The 15,981-nt window shown below is 37.4% G+C and overlaps 1 protein-coding gene across 1 annotated transcript in view; it reads left to right on the top strand.

Moving 5' to 3' along the window:
* The window catches only part of CD109 (CD109 molecule), an 80,930-nt gene that overhangs the window by 45,712 nt on the left and 19,237 nt on the right, over window positions 1-15,981 (top strand). Inside the window, exons 20-28 of the mRNA XM_068678164.1 lie at window positions 1,162-1,275; window positions 1,479-1,697; window positions 3,270-3,414; window positions 4,582-4,758; window positions 8,830-8,911; window positions 11,065-11,293; window positions 11,821-11,986; window positions 13,018-13,208; window positions 15,761-15,916. Of these exons, the coding sequence (XP_068534265.1) occupies window positions 1,162-1,275; window positions 1,479-1,697; window positions 3,270-3,414; window positions 4,582-4,758; window positions 8,830-8,911; window positions 11,065-11,293; window positions 11,821-11,986; window positions 13,018-13,208; window positions 15,761-15,916 (1,479 nt within the window). The remainder of the gene's footprint in view (window positions 1-1,161; window positions 1,276-1,478; window positions 1,698-3,269; window positions 3,415-4,581; window positions 4,759-8,829; window positions 8,912-11,064; window positions 11,294-11,820; window positions 11,987-13,017; window positions 13,209-15,760; window positions 15,917-15,981) is intronic.

The raw sequence follows: 15,981 nt of genomic DNA, 5'->3' as shown, positions 1-15,981 counted from the left end.
CCCTTGTTGGGATGTTTAGATTGTGCGTGGAGTTCCATATGGCTGAAACATGTTAATCAGTACCATACAGAGAGGCAAATAAAAGAAATGCATGAAAACTGTGATGGGGAAATAAATAATTCTGTGTGCTTAATGTCATTTCCTGCTTTACATGTTGTTTTTATATGACTTCTACTACATAGAGTGTTGATAATTTTATCTTATTGCATTTTATTGTAAGATACTGGGATATTTCAGAGTGTCAAAATTTAGTATTGCAAGAGGTTTAAAGGAAAAAAAAAAAAGCAAACAAAACAAAATCAAAAGAAATGCGTACCTAGTGAAAACACTGAGTAAGAACTAAAAAATTCTCCATCAAAACTTTTCTAATTGTAAAAGACATTTTTGACACTGAAAGCTTTAGTAAACAACTTCAAAATATTTTTGGAGTATTTGCTAGATAGAAGTCTGAGGGTTTTCTGGATCTGAAATTCAAAACATTTAGAAGAATTTTTTTAATGAAAACCAAATTAAAACCATTTTCAGTTGACATTTCACTAATAAAAGATATCATGCCTCAGCCATTCCTATTGTACAGATGTTCATAAACAGTGAAATTTTGATCCTGTTCAGCTTGATGAGAACTTACCACTGCCTTCTCAGAGCCAAGACTTCATCCAAAAGCCTCTGTTAACAGATAAAAGCAACTGCTTGCTGGTAGATTTCTGCAATTTTTTCTTTAATTAATAAAAGATGTATTTTTAGAAATTTAATTTAGAACTCAGGCCAAGATTAATCTTACAAAATAACATTTTATAGCAAGGCGTTGGTGAATTACAGAATTTGGGAGAATTAGTTATCTTGTATTCCAACATGTATTTCTGTATTGACATGGACAAGGTGCCTCTGTCAGAATTTGCCATGTCAAAGCTGCCAGGAGTCCAGCAGCTCTCATCTGTATGGCATTGCAGAGTGCCAACAAAGGTGGCTATGAGCAGAAGCATCTATGGTTTCTGCTTCAGCCCTGTCTAATACATTTTGTTAATTGTAGAGTACAAGTAAACATACTCTCATATGTATTTAAAAATGAGACATTCTAATTAGAAGACATGCTGAATAGTCATTTTCTCACTGGTGTCCAGTTTTAGGGACTCACTGTTTTGTGCTGATCTTGTTTTGCAGCTAGAAGCCTTTCAACCTTTCTTCATTTTCCTAAACCTTCCATACTCTGTCATCAGAGGAGAGCAGTTCATTTTGGAAGTGAATATCTTTAATTATTTGAAAGAAGAAGCTGAGGTAAAATAAGTCTTTCTGTATTTGAATGTTACCAGACACTGTGGGGTGGTGGAGATCACATCTTTCTCTTTTGAGATCTTTAATGTTTTCTTCAGTAAAGCAGATTGTAAAGCTATTTCTCTGTCTACCCCAAAAGAGGAGGCTTATGAAAGCAGTTCTTCAAAATTAACACCTGTTATTGCAAATGTTACTGTATTTTACAGGTTAATGTGATCTTGGATGCGAGTGATGCTTTCGATATTATTTTAACATCCAATGAAGTAAATGCTACAGGAAATCAACAGTCTGTATTTGTACCAAGTGAAGATGGGAAAACCGTTCAATTCCCAATCAAGCCGAAACAGCTGGGAGAGATTCCCATCAAAGTGACAGCGATATCGTCTGCTGCTTCTGATGCTATCATCCAGAAGATTTTAGTAAAGGTAAACAGTTGTCAGCATGGCTTGTTCCAGAGATAAATTACTCCCTAATGGATAATGGAGTGTTGCAAAAAAGCAAACTGATTGCTTCTCTGCCTCTCATTTTTTTAAGGTTGGTTTCAGGTCAAGTGAATTTAAGTTGAAAGCACTTGTTTTAAAAAAATTCCTCCTTTAAAAATCTTCAGAACCTCTTTCAGGAATGAAAACATGGATCTTGTTCTACAACTGATCATGGGTCAAGTCTTTCTGAAAGCAAAGCAAAAACCTGTTTTCCCATTAGTGAATTCATGACGCCACACGTAGCTTCATAACCTGTTGTGGACCAAGTGGTCCAAGAGTGGACCAAGTAACTGTATTATGAATAAATGCAACAAATTTCTTAGTGCACCTGACTTCGTTCAAAGCCTGTTTTTTTATGAACATTTCTGTATTGTGCCAGTGGTGGAAATGCAGCACCCAGATTTTCTGATACCAGAAGCTTTTGGGTGAGATTTGCCTAACCTCTGATGTCTATCCATTTGAGTCATGTTAGGCTCCATTTAAGGAGAAGGCAATAGACACTTGTAATCTCATCCTAAATTAACTACTAAAGATTATAGAATCAGAGAAGTGTTGAGTTTAGAAAGGACTTCTGGAGATCATGTAGTTCATCCTTCCCGCTCAGAGCAGGATCAACTACAGCAGCATGTTCAGGACCCTGTCAGTCAGGTTTTGAACATACCCAAGGATGGAGACTTCTCAGCCTATCTGAGCGATTTGTTCTAGTGTTTGAATACCCTTACAATGTTTTTAATTTTTTGTAATACTTGAATGGAATTTCCCTTATTTCAGTTGTATCCATTGCCTCCAGTTCTGCCAGTGGGCATCACTGAGAAGAATCTGGCTCTATTTCTGAGAAGAGCCTGGCTCCATCTTCTTTGCTCCCTCCAATCAGGTGTTTATATACATTGTTGAGATTCTTCTTGAATCTGCTCTTCTCCAGGCTGAGCAGTCCTAGCTCTCTGCCTCTCCTTGTATGACAAATGCTCAAAGCATTTAATTGTTTTTGTGGCTGTTGGCTGGACTCACTCCAGTCTGTCCATGTTTCTTGTGGTGAGCCCACAGCTGGACCCAGTACTCCAGATGTCTCACGAGTGCTGAGTGGGGGAATCACCTTCCTCAACCTGCTGGCAATGCTTTCCCTGATGCATCACAGGATGCAGCTGGCTACCTTTGCCACAAGGTCCCTTTGCTGGGTCATGTTCAAGACTACTTCTGGCCTTGTAATATACTTGGTCATGGAGCTCTCTGCTTGGCATTGAGCTCACTGGAATCAAAAATGCTTTCGTTGATTTTGTAGGCGTATTTTTGTAATTAACATGTGGTCTCTAGAAGCAAATAGCGGAGGCAGGTTTTTATAGTTTCTCGGTGTCACTTCAGACAGGCCAATAGCTCAAGTTCTTGATGTGTTAGGAAGCAGTGCAAAATATCTAACACAGCTTCAGGTGTCTCAGCACTGTAAACATATAGTCCCAATCCAAAAAGCTGCAAACTGTTGGAAGTTACAATAATCCTCTCTGTTTTTTTTTTTGATAGGCTGAAGGATTGGAACAGACATATTCTCAGACACTCCTTTTGGATTTAACTGGGAGTAAACCACGAGCAGTGTCAAATACTTTGGATTTCACTTTTCCTTCTGATGTTGTAAGTGGCAGTGAGAGAGTGCAGGTCACTGCAGTTGGTAAGGATTATTTTGTTTTGTTTCCATCTTTATTATTTGTTGGTCAGCTGTTTTTTGTTATTGTTTTAAGATTAGTTTGTTGCCTGCTAGGCTTTTGCTGAACTCAGCTAGTACCTAAGATAGAGCGTGAAGGTACAGCATGCCACTACCACTGCTTTTGAAAGTGTAGGGTATCTGTATTGCATATAGTTGTGGAAGGATGGGTCTTCATTAGCAGTGTTTAGCATATGTAATATCATTTTGCAAGTTATGGCATGGTCACCAAATTTAACATGTGTCCATAATCCAGGTGCTGGTACCTCCTGCACTGCAGTCATAGGTGCTTTTTAAAGAACTGAGCAATTGCCAGTAGTTACTGGAAGCACTAAACTTTGTCAAGTAGACCGTGTGGGGTAGATGTGTAATATTCTGAGCTAACACGCCAGGATTTTACAGAGCTTCTCTCAGATCTCCTACTAAAAGATCTTCTAAGACTTTGCCCTATATGGTTGTTGCTTTATAGTTTTTTAAGGAACTGCATTAATTTTGATTTAACTGCTATGGGCTGAATCATTAGTTCAAATTCGTTTTTCATCATGCATTGGATGAAACATAAAAAGACTGTATAGACGGAGTGTGTTATTCATTTTGTTTATTTCATTTACAGTGGTATGATATTGACTGTCCTTTTTCAGAGTTGGAGAGGGGGTCAGATTTTAATAATGAAGGTCCTGCAAAGTTTGCTAGTTTTGTGTTTTAATTCTACTTATCTGTAGAATACAACTTAAAACTCAGCTGATAGTTGGTCCTTGTGACTTCTAGGCTTTGATAACTCTGGATGAGAATAGAAATACAGGAAATTTGAAATATGTGCAATTACTGTAACATTATCCTAGAGAAAATAACTTTTGGCTTTTTAAAACAGTGTCTGTTTGAAATTATCTTGTAGCAGGGAAGGTCAGGAAAGCTCTGAGGGGAGATTGGTCAGTGGACAAAAAGCTGACGAGAAGACTGTGTACGTGGTTAATGAAGTTTTCTGCCTGATTAGTGGTGTTAAGTACATACATTTCCAATGTATCATGTTTTCTCCCAGTATAGCTGATACTACCCTTTATGTGTTACGCATACATTCATTTATTTGCTTTAAGGTTAAATTTATTTACATTAAACTTTAATTTTATCTTTCAGGTGATTTACTCGGGCCTTCTATCAATGGTTTGTCATCATTGATTAAGATGCCTTATGGCTGTGGTGAACAGAATATGATCAATTTTGCTCCAAATGTATATATTTTGCAATACCTCACTAAAACTGGGCAGATGAGAGAGGATATTAAATCAAAAGCTGTATCATTTATGAGAAAAGGTGTGTATGCTTAAAAAAAAGATATCTTTTGCTAGTAAGAATTTTTAAAAATCTATCTGTGACTTTGCATTTGGTATTTGAAATCCTGTTCTGTTATGTTGTGCAGACTGGAAGAAAAACTCATCTTTTTCGTTCTCCTCTTTCTTCTGAGATGATAGAATTAAATAGCAAACAATTTTATTTACACAAGGGCAAGTTTGCTCTGAAAAAACATGTAATTTTTATATAGCTGCTGTTCAGAAGGAAACTGCATTTTAGAAGGCAATTCATGTAGCTTTCCCTGGGGGTTGCTATCTCTCCTTTAATAAAACCATGTGTGAGCAAACATTTCTGATCACTGCTTATGCAGAGAAGGTGAAAACCAGTCAGGGGTTAGAGTGAACCATAGTCATCCCATGTTTATATCCTCAGTGACAGCATGCACATCCTGCCATGTCCTTGCAGACCTCAAAGAATGATGCTTGCTCAGGTGACCGGTGTTTGCCCATCCAAGTTTTAGACTTGGTCCGAACTGAGCTCTGTGCTGCAAATTGAAAACTGGAAAACTGTAGTTGGAAATGGTTATATATTTTAACCTTGAAATACTTCAGGGCATCATCAAGTGTGTTGAGCATAGCTGTGCAAGGAAGCATGCTTTCTTGTGCCTTCTGGGTAAGATGGAATATGAGATATACCACCCTGACCATGTGGCACCCAACGTGCTGAGTGTTGCTCACAGAGAGGAATGAGACGATCCTCATCTGAGCTACACCCCTACTAAGGCAGAATGATGATATTTTCAGATTTTTTTTTCCTCTCTGTAAGTCTGATTTTTTTTTTTTAATGATGTTGAAATTTTCCTTGGAGAAAACACATTTCAAAATAAATTTTCCTTTCATCAAGAACCCAATTTTGTGTCAAAACTAGTCAAATGCATTTTTTAAACCCTTCCTACTACACTGTTTAGTTGAAAAATAAGAAAAAAGACATGTTATGTAAACAGCTACACTGAAGTGTGTAAGCAATCTACCACTCTTTGAAGATTGAGTTGTACTGCCATAATTTCCTGAAGTTTTCCAGTAAGAGATTTACAAAAGTTATTTTAAAGCAAGTGAAAGCTATAGGATTAAATGTTACTCATATGCAAAGCATTGTGTTACTCAGATTTTTCCCAGGCTTTTGAATTTAGGTACATGTTCTCAGCACTGTGGTAGCCAAAGAAAAATACGGTGAAATATTTGTAACCTTAAGATAAAAAATAAAATATTTGTAACCTTAAGATAAAAAAGAACGGTGATTTAAACATCATTTTTTTTCTTCATCTTTAAAACTGATTTCAGTTGTTGCACTGGTTCATTTAAACGCATTAGTAAAGGAGAAGTTTACCTTTAGTTTGAGTTGCAACTTTTCATAAGCTCCATTTTTGAAAGTAGTCATGTAGTTTAATTTAAAACAGACTTTATTTCATATGTCAAAATCCACTAAATATTTGAAACAGTGACCTCATAATCTGAAATAAACATACTAATTTTAAGATTAGGTGTTAGTCGTGGGAAGGAGACATAGCTAGCAGTAGTTGCTTTTCTTTTACCAGATTTTGTTTACCTAGAGCAAAGGCAATGCAAAATAGCTGTCTTTAAAAAAAAATAAAAACAAAAACTATTTCAGTTGTGGAAATTACAGATCCTGTCTTGAAATCACTTCAGAATTAAAAAAAAAACAACAACAAACTGGTTGGTCTGAAAACTTTGGTGCTAGACGCGGGCAAGCACTGAGTTGGAACAATATTTTCGAACTGTTTGAAAACCTTTTAGTCCTTCGCATATTTCTGAAGTCCTTTCCATCCTGATGTACGCCTCTTTTAGCCTGGCTCCGCTAGTCTCCTACATCTTTTGGGTTTCAGCCAGTCCTCTGGGAGTATTAGAGTACATCTTCATAATAGGATCCTTCTTTGCCTTGCCTTTCCAGTTGTATGTGTTGACATTTGAAGTATCATTTTTCACGTCTGATTGAGTGTCCATTGGAACAAACATGGGGGTTCACAGCCCTCAGATCTATTGTTTCAGCATTTCTGCAGACATCCCTGTGTTAGATACTCGTGTTTGAAGATTTTTGCGTGACTGCAAGGGGCTTGGCGTTAAGAAGAAAGCAAAGGGAGTGTAAGAAATAGCTGTCCTTCCTCTGGTTCTGCTCATCTTTCCATTCCTGCTCAATCCTAGTAAATTCTGAGATAGATTAATTTTTGTGCAATGGCTGCTCAGAAGTCTTTGTAAGCTGTTGGTGTTGTTCAGTGCTTTTACACCACTGGTGGCTATAATCCTTATTTCTGTGTATTGCCTGCTCTGTGAAGAAACAGAAGACCTCACCTTTTGGGCCTTGCAGACAGGTATTTTTGAAGAGGAAGTAATCTGTATATGTATATATATTTTCGTTCCTCGTGGCACATTATTTTGAGGTTAAAACTTTGACAGCAGCTTTTGCCACTTAATTCCTTTTTCCTCCTACTTAGGAATGCTTGACTTCTCAAGATCGTTAACTGCGATGACAAATTCCTCTGTCTGGGAAGGATTCACCCATTTTAATGATGTAATTAACCAGTGTTGTTGTGGTTACACATTACACATACATTTAAAAAATGTTTAAGTGGGAAGTTGTAATTTCAAGCACTTCTAAAGAGACAAAAAATAAACTTGATACCACTGGGGTAATAGTTTACAGGGGAAGCCATACTGGTATAATGTAGCAGTTCAGGCTCATATATTTATATTTCCTCTTCAATGGAGAGACCCTGAGTTCATCTTATGTGATAACAAAGATTAAGGGACCAGGGAATTTGTTCCTCTGTAATTACAGCTGTGGTTCACACAGTGTCTGTATTCAGGGTAGTATGTAAGCAAGTGATAAATCCTTTTATCAATAAAAACAAGGAAAATGTTTTAGGTAATGGTTTTAGCTGGATGGGCCTTACAGGGCCTGTTAGTAAAGATAACCAGTATTTGCTCTCTTTCCTTTCTGTAGGACTTAATGATGCATATGCCTTTATAAAACCTTGCTTGAGGCTTTTCCTTTTGCCTGACTGGTTCGGTGTTCTGTATGAATGTCAGATGTTAGACTAATGAATATTGTTTCTTAATTATAATAACCAAAATAGTACAGCCATGAAATAAAAAAAGGGGGTGGGAGGGAGATAAAAAGGTGTCTCATCAAATGCTATTAATAGATATAGTTGTTGTTCTTGACACACAAACGGCAAGCAAAATGTAGGGTAAGGAAGGTTTTACGAATCAGAGACTACAGTGAGTAGCATATTTTAGGGAGCTCTTTCTTTGGAATATTAACAAATGCTGGTTCTGCACTGAAGTCAGCTGTTGAGTAAGGACACTGCTGCTGGTCATGAGCCTCTGTGACTCTTCTATGATAGATGTTCAGCGGTCAGGAGAAAGCTACATTTGGTCTGGGTACTGAGGAATCTTTGGATGCTGCTTAACCAGGTCTCTCCCAGGAAGCCCTTTTGGTTACTGCTGAGTGTTTCACTCTTTTTCAGAAAGGCCTCTTCCAGTATGCTTCTTTGATAGCTTTGACCAAAGCAAGTTGCTGAAAGGGTCTGGTTTTCAGCAGCATTTGTAGCTGTGCCCATGCCCTTCTAGTTGGAAAATACTTAATTTTTGCTTCTTTATTTTGCTGGGGAATTTAGAGCATTTCTTTAGGTGCATGATTTCAGTGCCTCAGCACTTTGGTGAGCTGTTGCTCTGTAGCTGCTGCTCTGGTCTGCATTCACTGCTGTCCTGCTGGAGCCACTGAGTTACTTGGGAACAGGTCTCTACCCTGCACTGTCCCGTCTGGGTGGCAGAGCAGTGGGAATGGAAGCCACCTAGGTCTATTTTTGTAGATAGATCCTTTGTGTTACAGTGATCCTCTTTCTTGTAGTCTTTTGCACAGTTCTGTATGTTTCTATGTATTTGGAAGATATTTTATGAAATATTTATTCAAGCTCTGCTCTCCACAGCCTTAGAAAATGCCTTGCTTCATGTCAGCAGGAGGTTTGTACGGGAACCCATGTGTTCAATACCTGTCTCTGCTCTTTCACTGCAGGTTACCAAAGAGAGCTGCTTTTCCAGAGGGAAGATGGCTCTTTTAGTGCCTTTGGAAATGAAGATCCCTCTGGGAGCACATGGTAAGTAGTTCTGCCAGATTCACTTTGGAATTTGAGTATTTGAGATATTTTCCCTAAGACTAAAATTTTTTGTGAGGCTGGTAAAAGTTTCCAGCTGTATTAGCCCTCTGCCTGGTTTTCATTAGGTGTTTAGGCCAACTCTAAGGTCATTTCACTGAACAGCATGCTGTCAAGGCCATTATTAGGGCAAGGCTTTTTAATTTTGCAAAAGACAAACGATGAATTATTTTATCCATGGGAATAGCTGAATGAAATGCTTTGAGATGTTCTGTTGGAGAGGATAGCTTACCAGCATGGAGAAAACTTAAAACTGCTTTGGAAAAAAAGTGAATTAAGGCTACTCAGGGCTTGGCTTCTTGCTACAACAAAGAGTGAAATGTGGCTAACTGTGCAAAAGCAGAATGGTGATTGGATGTTTAAATCACCACTGCAGGCTCTCTGCTATCCAGAGCTGTTAAGTGGTTGAAACACACTCCAGTTTTATTCTCTAGTGCAACATATTTACTAGTATGTTAAGAAAGTGCCCAGGCATATTCCTGTACCCAGGAGTTTAATTCCCGTTACCGTTTAATTATTAGCATAGTTCCTGTCAGCCTTCCAGACCCTGACACCCTCTTAACACCTTTTTGGTTATTCCTGCACCTGGTCTAGGAGTTAACGCACTGCAAGGTCCATGCCCATGCAGCACGTGCATTCAGCAACCCTGGTTTGGAAAGTAGTGGGGTTCACTGGTCTAGCTACGACTTGATTGGCACTAGATGTCTTCAGTAGCCAGAAGCAAATTCTGAGGATGTCAGACTTAGAAATATAGACGTGCCTCATCTGTCCAATTGCTCTAAGGATTTTGAACAACAGAGCATACTGATTCTGCCTGCTTAAGAACCAGTATCTAGGAGATTCTTCCCTAGCAGGCAAAAGCATCATAGACTCACCGTTACTCCTCTAGTATAAAGATGTATGTATGTATGTATTATGTATAAAGACATAAGGAAGTGGGAGTACTTTAAGTGTTGTATAGGTGACTCCATAGAGAATCCAGAGCTTGGTCTGAAAGTTTTTTTCTGTTGCTTTCCTTGAAGGAAGAACAGCAATAATGGCATAGCTTATTCTTGCAGTTGACTGAAACCATTTAATGCTCAGTCATCGTCATTGCTTCAAATAGATTTTCAGTTTTCTCCATGCTGGAGGCTGAGGATTCTATGAGGCATTCCCTGTGGAGTGAACAGAGCTACTGATGAAAAAAAAAATAATAAAAAAAAAAATTGTCCTGCTTGCATCTTAATACACCTCCTTTTCTGAGACTGTAAAACTCTTTTCAGTGCTGAATTTCACCTTAAGAAACGTTATAAGAAACTATAAGAAACTTATAGTAAGCATAGTAGTGGAAGCTAGATAGATAAACAGATAGAGACAAGTTCCAGCACTTTGTTTAGCTAATCCACATTTGGTTAGTTTAAATGTACTTACGTGCTTCAGCCAACTTCAAATAGAACTGTTCCAATTACTCTGCTGCTGATCCAGTACCTCATTCTGGAGTCAGTAAGCATCTTTCTTTGACTTCATTGGGGTTTATCTTAGACTAGGTACTGATGGAGTGTAAAATGAAGATAATTTATCTCCATTGGCAACCCTGGTCCTTACATGGTGTGGTGACAGGTTACGTGAATAAACATTTAGCAAAGAAAGGAGTCAAAGCAGAACTTCAGATTATTGACGAATTAAACAAGGGTTGTTTCGATGATGTCATTGCAGGGATAATTGTGATAACTACCATCACACTTATAACTGCATTACTGTTAACTATGCCTTTGCCACTTTAGTCGTGCAACAGAAGGCAGGAGAGCAACGTTTGAATAAAGTTAAACAAATGCTGGAAGAGACTTGGATAAACAAAGATAAACAGAGTCTTGGAGCCTATATTCTGTGCTTATTTTTGAAACATAACAGCTGCAAAAGGGATTATCTTTAGGAACAAGGAAATAGCTTCATTTTTTGTGGATTAAGCTTAGTCTACTTTCTTGTCTGGTTGAAGCATGTAGTTTCCTCTGTGCTTAAAGGTGTGTGTAGAATACCTCACTATATTCTTACGTCATGTTAGCAGAAGCTGTAAGATGTTGCTAATTTTGTCCTATTTAATTAACCTTTTCCCCAAGGTTATCAGCGTTTGTATTAAGATGTTTCCTTCAAGCTCATCCATTCATAGATATTGACCAAGATGTACTCATGGATACAGCTAAATGGATTGTTCGGCATCAGAAATTAAATGGAGAATTTCAGGAGCCTGGCAAAGTGTTAAACAGTGACCTCCAAGGAGGCACCAATAATCCAGTCACTCTCACAGCGTACGTCATGTCATCCCTTCTAGGGTTCTCAGATAAACAGGTATTGGAACTCATAAATGGAATTTATAGTTACTGAAATACTTCATAAACTGTCATACTGCCTGGCAAACACCTGGTAGCGTAAAGAAATAGAGGAACATCTGAGTAGAGACAAAACTTAACCTGATTTGGTAAAACTTACCTGTACTTTGGCTTACTACTTGAGACAATACAAAGTTGTGCTGTGAGGCCATCCAATTTTGTGTACCTTTGCAAAATCTAAAGACAATTGCTTTTAGCAAGAATATTATCATGTCTTCAGTCCAAGAATTTAAAAAGCAATTTACAGGGGGAACTATCCTTAGAGATGTTAAGTCATTCAGTTGATTTAATTGAGATTACTCATGTTCATAAAAGTGCCAGATCAAAAGGTTTGCCTCTGGGGTTCATGTCTGTGACTCTGAAAGAGATTTTCAGTATTTGGTTGCTTGAAGATAGTAATGTTTCTATTCCTGTACAAGTTTTTCCTTTATGTTGTAATATGTATTTTATTCATTGTATATTCTTCAATGTGATCTTCATTTTCAGCATGCTTATGTTATCAAGAGTGCTACAAACTATCTAGAAGATAAATTACAAGAAGGCATTTCGGATAATTATACCTTGGCACTTGTGACATATGCGTTGTCATGCGCCAAAAGTACAAAAGCCAAGGAAGCCCTGAGTATACTGAATGAGAGAGCAGAACACCAAGGTATTGCACAATAGTCTTCAACATTTGTATAGATGGACGTTCTTCAATTTGAAAAATATCTGTCATATATTTACAGCTGCATATGGAATTAAAGAGAATCTTCTGGATTCAGATATATTTTGAGCTTGGCATATATAACAGGCTAGAAACTTCTAGAAAGCGTTAATGAAAAGTGTCCATAAATGAATGGCAATTCACAGCAAAGCTAGGCCTTCCAGTTTTAAGTACAGCAGCCTTGATGGGAGTACCATGATGCTGTCAAAGCACATTACTTATCGGTTGTAAGATCCTTGTGGGTGGTTAGTTGAAATCAGTATTGGAATGAAGAGATGAAGGATTGGACTTCCCATGAGCTGGTATGGAGGTGTATTGCACTTTTTATAGTGACCAGTCATCTGATCACGTTTAGCCTCTTCTGAGTTCAACATGACTGAGTTTTGTTTCCTGTTTTGGTGGAAGAACAGACCATATGGCACATAGTATATCGAAGTTTTGGGTTGAAAATAGTAACTGTCCTCTTGAAAAACCTGAAGGAATTCATGTTCTAGACTAGAAACTGAGCCTCTAGAGTGTCCTTCCATCTTTACTGTGTTAGGCTTTTCAGTCAGTTACTTTTGGGAAGGGGGGATTTGCGCTTCACTCAGAGACAAGTCCTAGTGGGCAATCATAATGTTTGAAGTTCTTTCTCTAGTGGGTACCCCAGCAATGAGGTGGCTCTTCTACAAGGGCTCATTTACTTCAGGCTCACAACAGGAAGGGTTCACAGGGTAAAGTTCACTGAAATCAATGGGAGTGACTATTTGGACTCCAGCTTTTTTTGTACCTATATTCAGCAACCTCTGAGGAAGTGCTTAAATTAGTCCTTTACTGGACATGCAATTCACTTAATTCACTTAATTTTAAATTCACGTAATTTTAAAGAACACTGCTAAATCCAGTATGTAAGTGGAAGTTAACTCTTAAATAAGTCTTTGCCAGAAGTCCAAAGACTTCAGTCTGTGAATCTGAAGTTATTTTGGTTTCTTTTTCAGGAGAATTTCGTTTCTGGATAACACCCGCTTCTGAGATGTCTGATTCATGGCAGCCACGGTCCATCGATATCGAACTTGCAGCGTATGCTCTGCTGTCACACTTTCATCAAGACAGGTTAGAAGAGGGGATCCCTATTATGAAGTGGTTAAGTCAGCAAAGAAATCATCTGGGAGGATTTTCTTCTACTCAGGTAATATCTTGCTCAAGATGCTTTGTAGTACTTTGTGAATGAGCACTATATATACATATATATATATGTATATATATGTATATATATATATTTTAAATAGCTATTACTATTTTGTTTTTAAATAGTGATTACTGAGTTTTGTTTTGCTGTAACAGCCTTGGTTACATGCATATTTGCATTCTTTGCAGGATTGGCATCTTAAACCTAGACTACCAATTTTAGTAATTTGGCAAGTATAATAACAAAAAAAAACCACCACACAACAGAATTAAAGGATCACCTTGATTATTTAAAATACTAAAACCCAAAGACGTTAAGTTAAGAAGAAGTGGTGCCTGTGGAAAAAAGAGTTGTTCAGACTTTCCAAGCAAGTGTGATAAATATCTGTGCTTATGTTTCTTCCAAGGAGAGAAACATCTTTCTATTCTTTCCATATGTGGGTCTACAAACTCCTGAAAGGCTATTAGCTAAGATAAGACAGGGGAATGGGTTTTAGAGGAACAGCCTAACCTAGTGCCTTTGTTGGCAGTTGGTCTGAACTTCATAATATGCTGTGTCCTCATTATTACACAGAATTTTGATGGGCCATGAAATTTGGAAGATCTTCGTTATCTCCAGGAGGTTTCTGTGTTATTAAAACCACATCTTGTAAGCTGTGCTGGCATCCAGAAAATTTATATTACTTTGGATTGCATTACTTTAAACTTGCTTTTAAATTAACTACAAATGCTGGTCACAATAAAATGTCACACATCATCATACTGCTTGGTACCATTCTGTACAGGCTATTCTTCCTTATTTTCATATGTCAGTATTAATCTGAAAGAAAATAGTTCTATTAAATAAAATGTAATTTAAGAACCAGCCTGGCTCCCCAGAGGTTCTAGTATTTTCCTAACGTGTTAATTGTTGCTTATTATTTGAAGAGACTGATTGAAATACTGAATTGTTGGAAAAGCTTCCCTCTAATTCTCCAGAAATTGTTTTTACTTGAAAGTTTGAAACTCTAGCAGTGTATCATTTGCCCCTGAGGGTGAAATTAAAAAATGAATTTAATCCTTTTGTTTTTCTATAATCTAAACTATTTTGATTTCAAAATTACTCTAAATGTCTCTGTGGATGCCTTATTTAATTTGTGGAAATGACCCCATACTTTTTTTTTTTTTAACTTCTAAGATTGTTTTAAAAAATGTTTGGAGTGTTTTCTTGCATGGGTTTATTATATTAGAAACTTAATATATTGTTAAACAATAAGGAAGAAAGTAATCAATTGCATGTGCGATATATTATAAGTCTGGGTATCATAACACACTGTAAGTTGTGTACCTGGTATAACTTACCATGAATTTGCCACGGAGATGTTTTGCTTTATAATGCTTTCAATGTTGGGACATGAAATTATGTATATTTCATGTATATACAGGAATACAAGCCATACAACAAATAACATACATGTGAGTGCAGATATGCGCAAATTATGTAAAGCCTTTTGTTGTTGAGCAAGAGGGTCCTATGCGTCTGGCCTGAGATCCTATTTCCTAACTTTTATGTTAAGAGTTTTATGTTAACATCTTGAACGCTGACTGAATTAAAGGAAAGAAATGGAAATGTGACAAATATAAGGTCTTGAAAAGGGAACTTCAAGGTATTCTTTGATCTCTACAATTTAGGTAAGGGTAGGCTTGTTGCTACTTTCAGATGTTTAAAATGGGATTCTCCAACAAGATCTTGCAGCTCTTTAGATCTATAAAATTGATCAGATATGTAAATCTGATAGGTTGCTGTAACTTCTTTCACTCCAATATGAAAGTATCCAAACTGCAAAAATATCAGAAAAACATTAGAAATGGTTATTAGAAATTAGTTGATTTTGTATTTTTTTTTCTTCAGAAAATAGCATGTCAAATACCGTGATGTTAAAATTCTCATCCACTAAGCCATGCTGAACCAATTGCTCAAAAACTGACTCTTATGTTCAAAACCTGGAAAATTAAGACTGCAATCATACATAAAGATAAATAAAAGAGAATTATATATACATATATATGTTTATAAACATATTATCCTTTTTAAAATAAATATTGGTAGGTTTTCAGATGTATAGCTTTTGCTTCAGTCATCAAGGTACCCTGAAAAATTGCTGTGAAGTGCTGGATATTTAATGCTTAATCATTGCATACATCTGTAAAACAGCAGAATCATTACTTCCTTCACTGGCTTTCTCCTCAGGCTGGATGGTGCCTGATTCTGACTGTTATGTCTATCAGGGTGTTGGGTCTTCCATATAGCTTGCACGAAGCTCCCTTCGCTGGCTCCCACCACATTCTCTGTTGCAAGTCATGGTGTCTAATCATTGCCCTGTGTTGTTGTCCCTCTTCTGCACTGGGATCCTTCACGCCAGTGGAATCCCAGTGGAGATGTGGATGTAGGTGTATGAAGACTCCAGTATCGTCAACAAAAGGAGCAAGAAGGAAGCATGAACTCTTACAGGCATGGCCCATACAGTTCACTGTTCTTCTGTTTAACACTGAAATATTTATTTCTCTCAACAGGACACTGTAGTAGCTCTGCAAGCCTTGAGTCTATTTGCAGCGCTCACCACTGCACACAAAACAGAGATGAATGTAACAGTGACAGCGCCTTCTTTGAAAACTCCAGAAGTATTTTCCATTGGTACTCAAAACCGGTTCCTTCTTCAGACCAAGGAGGTACTGTAGAAAGTGAGAAATGCCTTTGTAAAGCCTGCTGCCTGCAAGTGTTTTGAAAATACTGT

This window comes from Anas acuta, chromosome 3 (assembly GCF_963932015.1).
Source record: "Anas acuta chromosome 3, bAnaAcu1.1, whole genome shotgun sequence".
In the NCBI taxonomy this organism is placed as follows: Eukaryota; Metazoa; Chordata; class Aves; order Anseriformes; family Anatidae; genus Anas; species Anas acuta.
The sequence above is the reverse complement of the archived record's forward strand: the minus strand, read 5'-3'. Positions and strand labels throughout refer to the sequence as shown.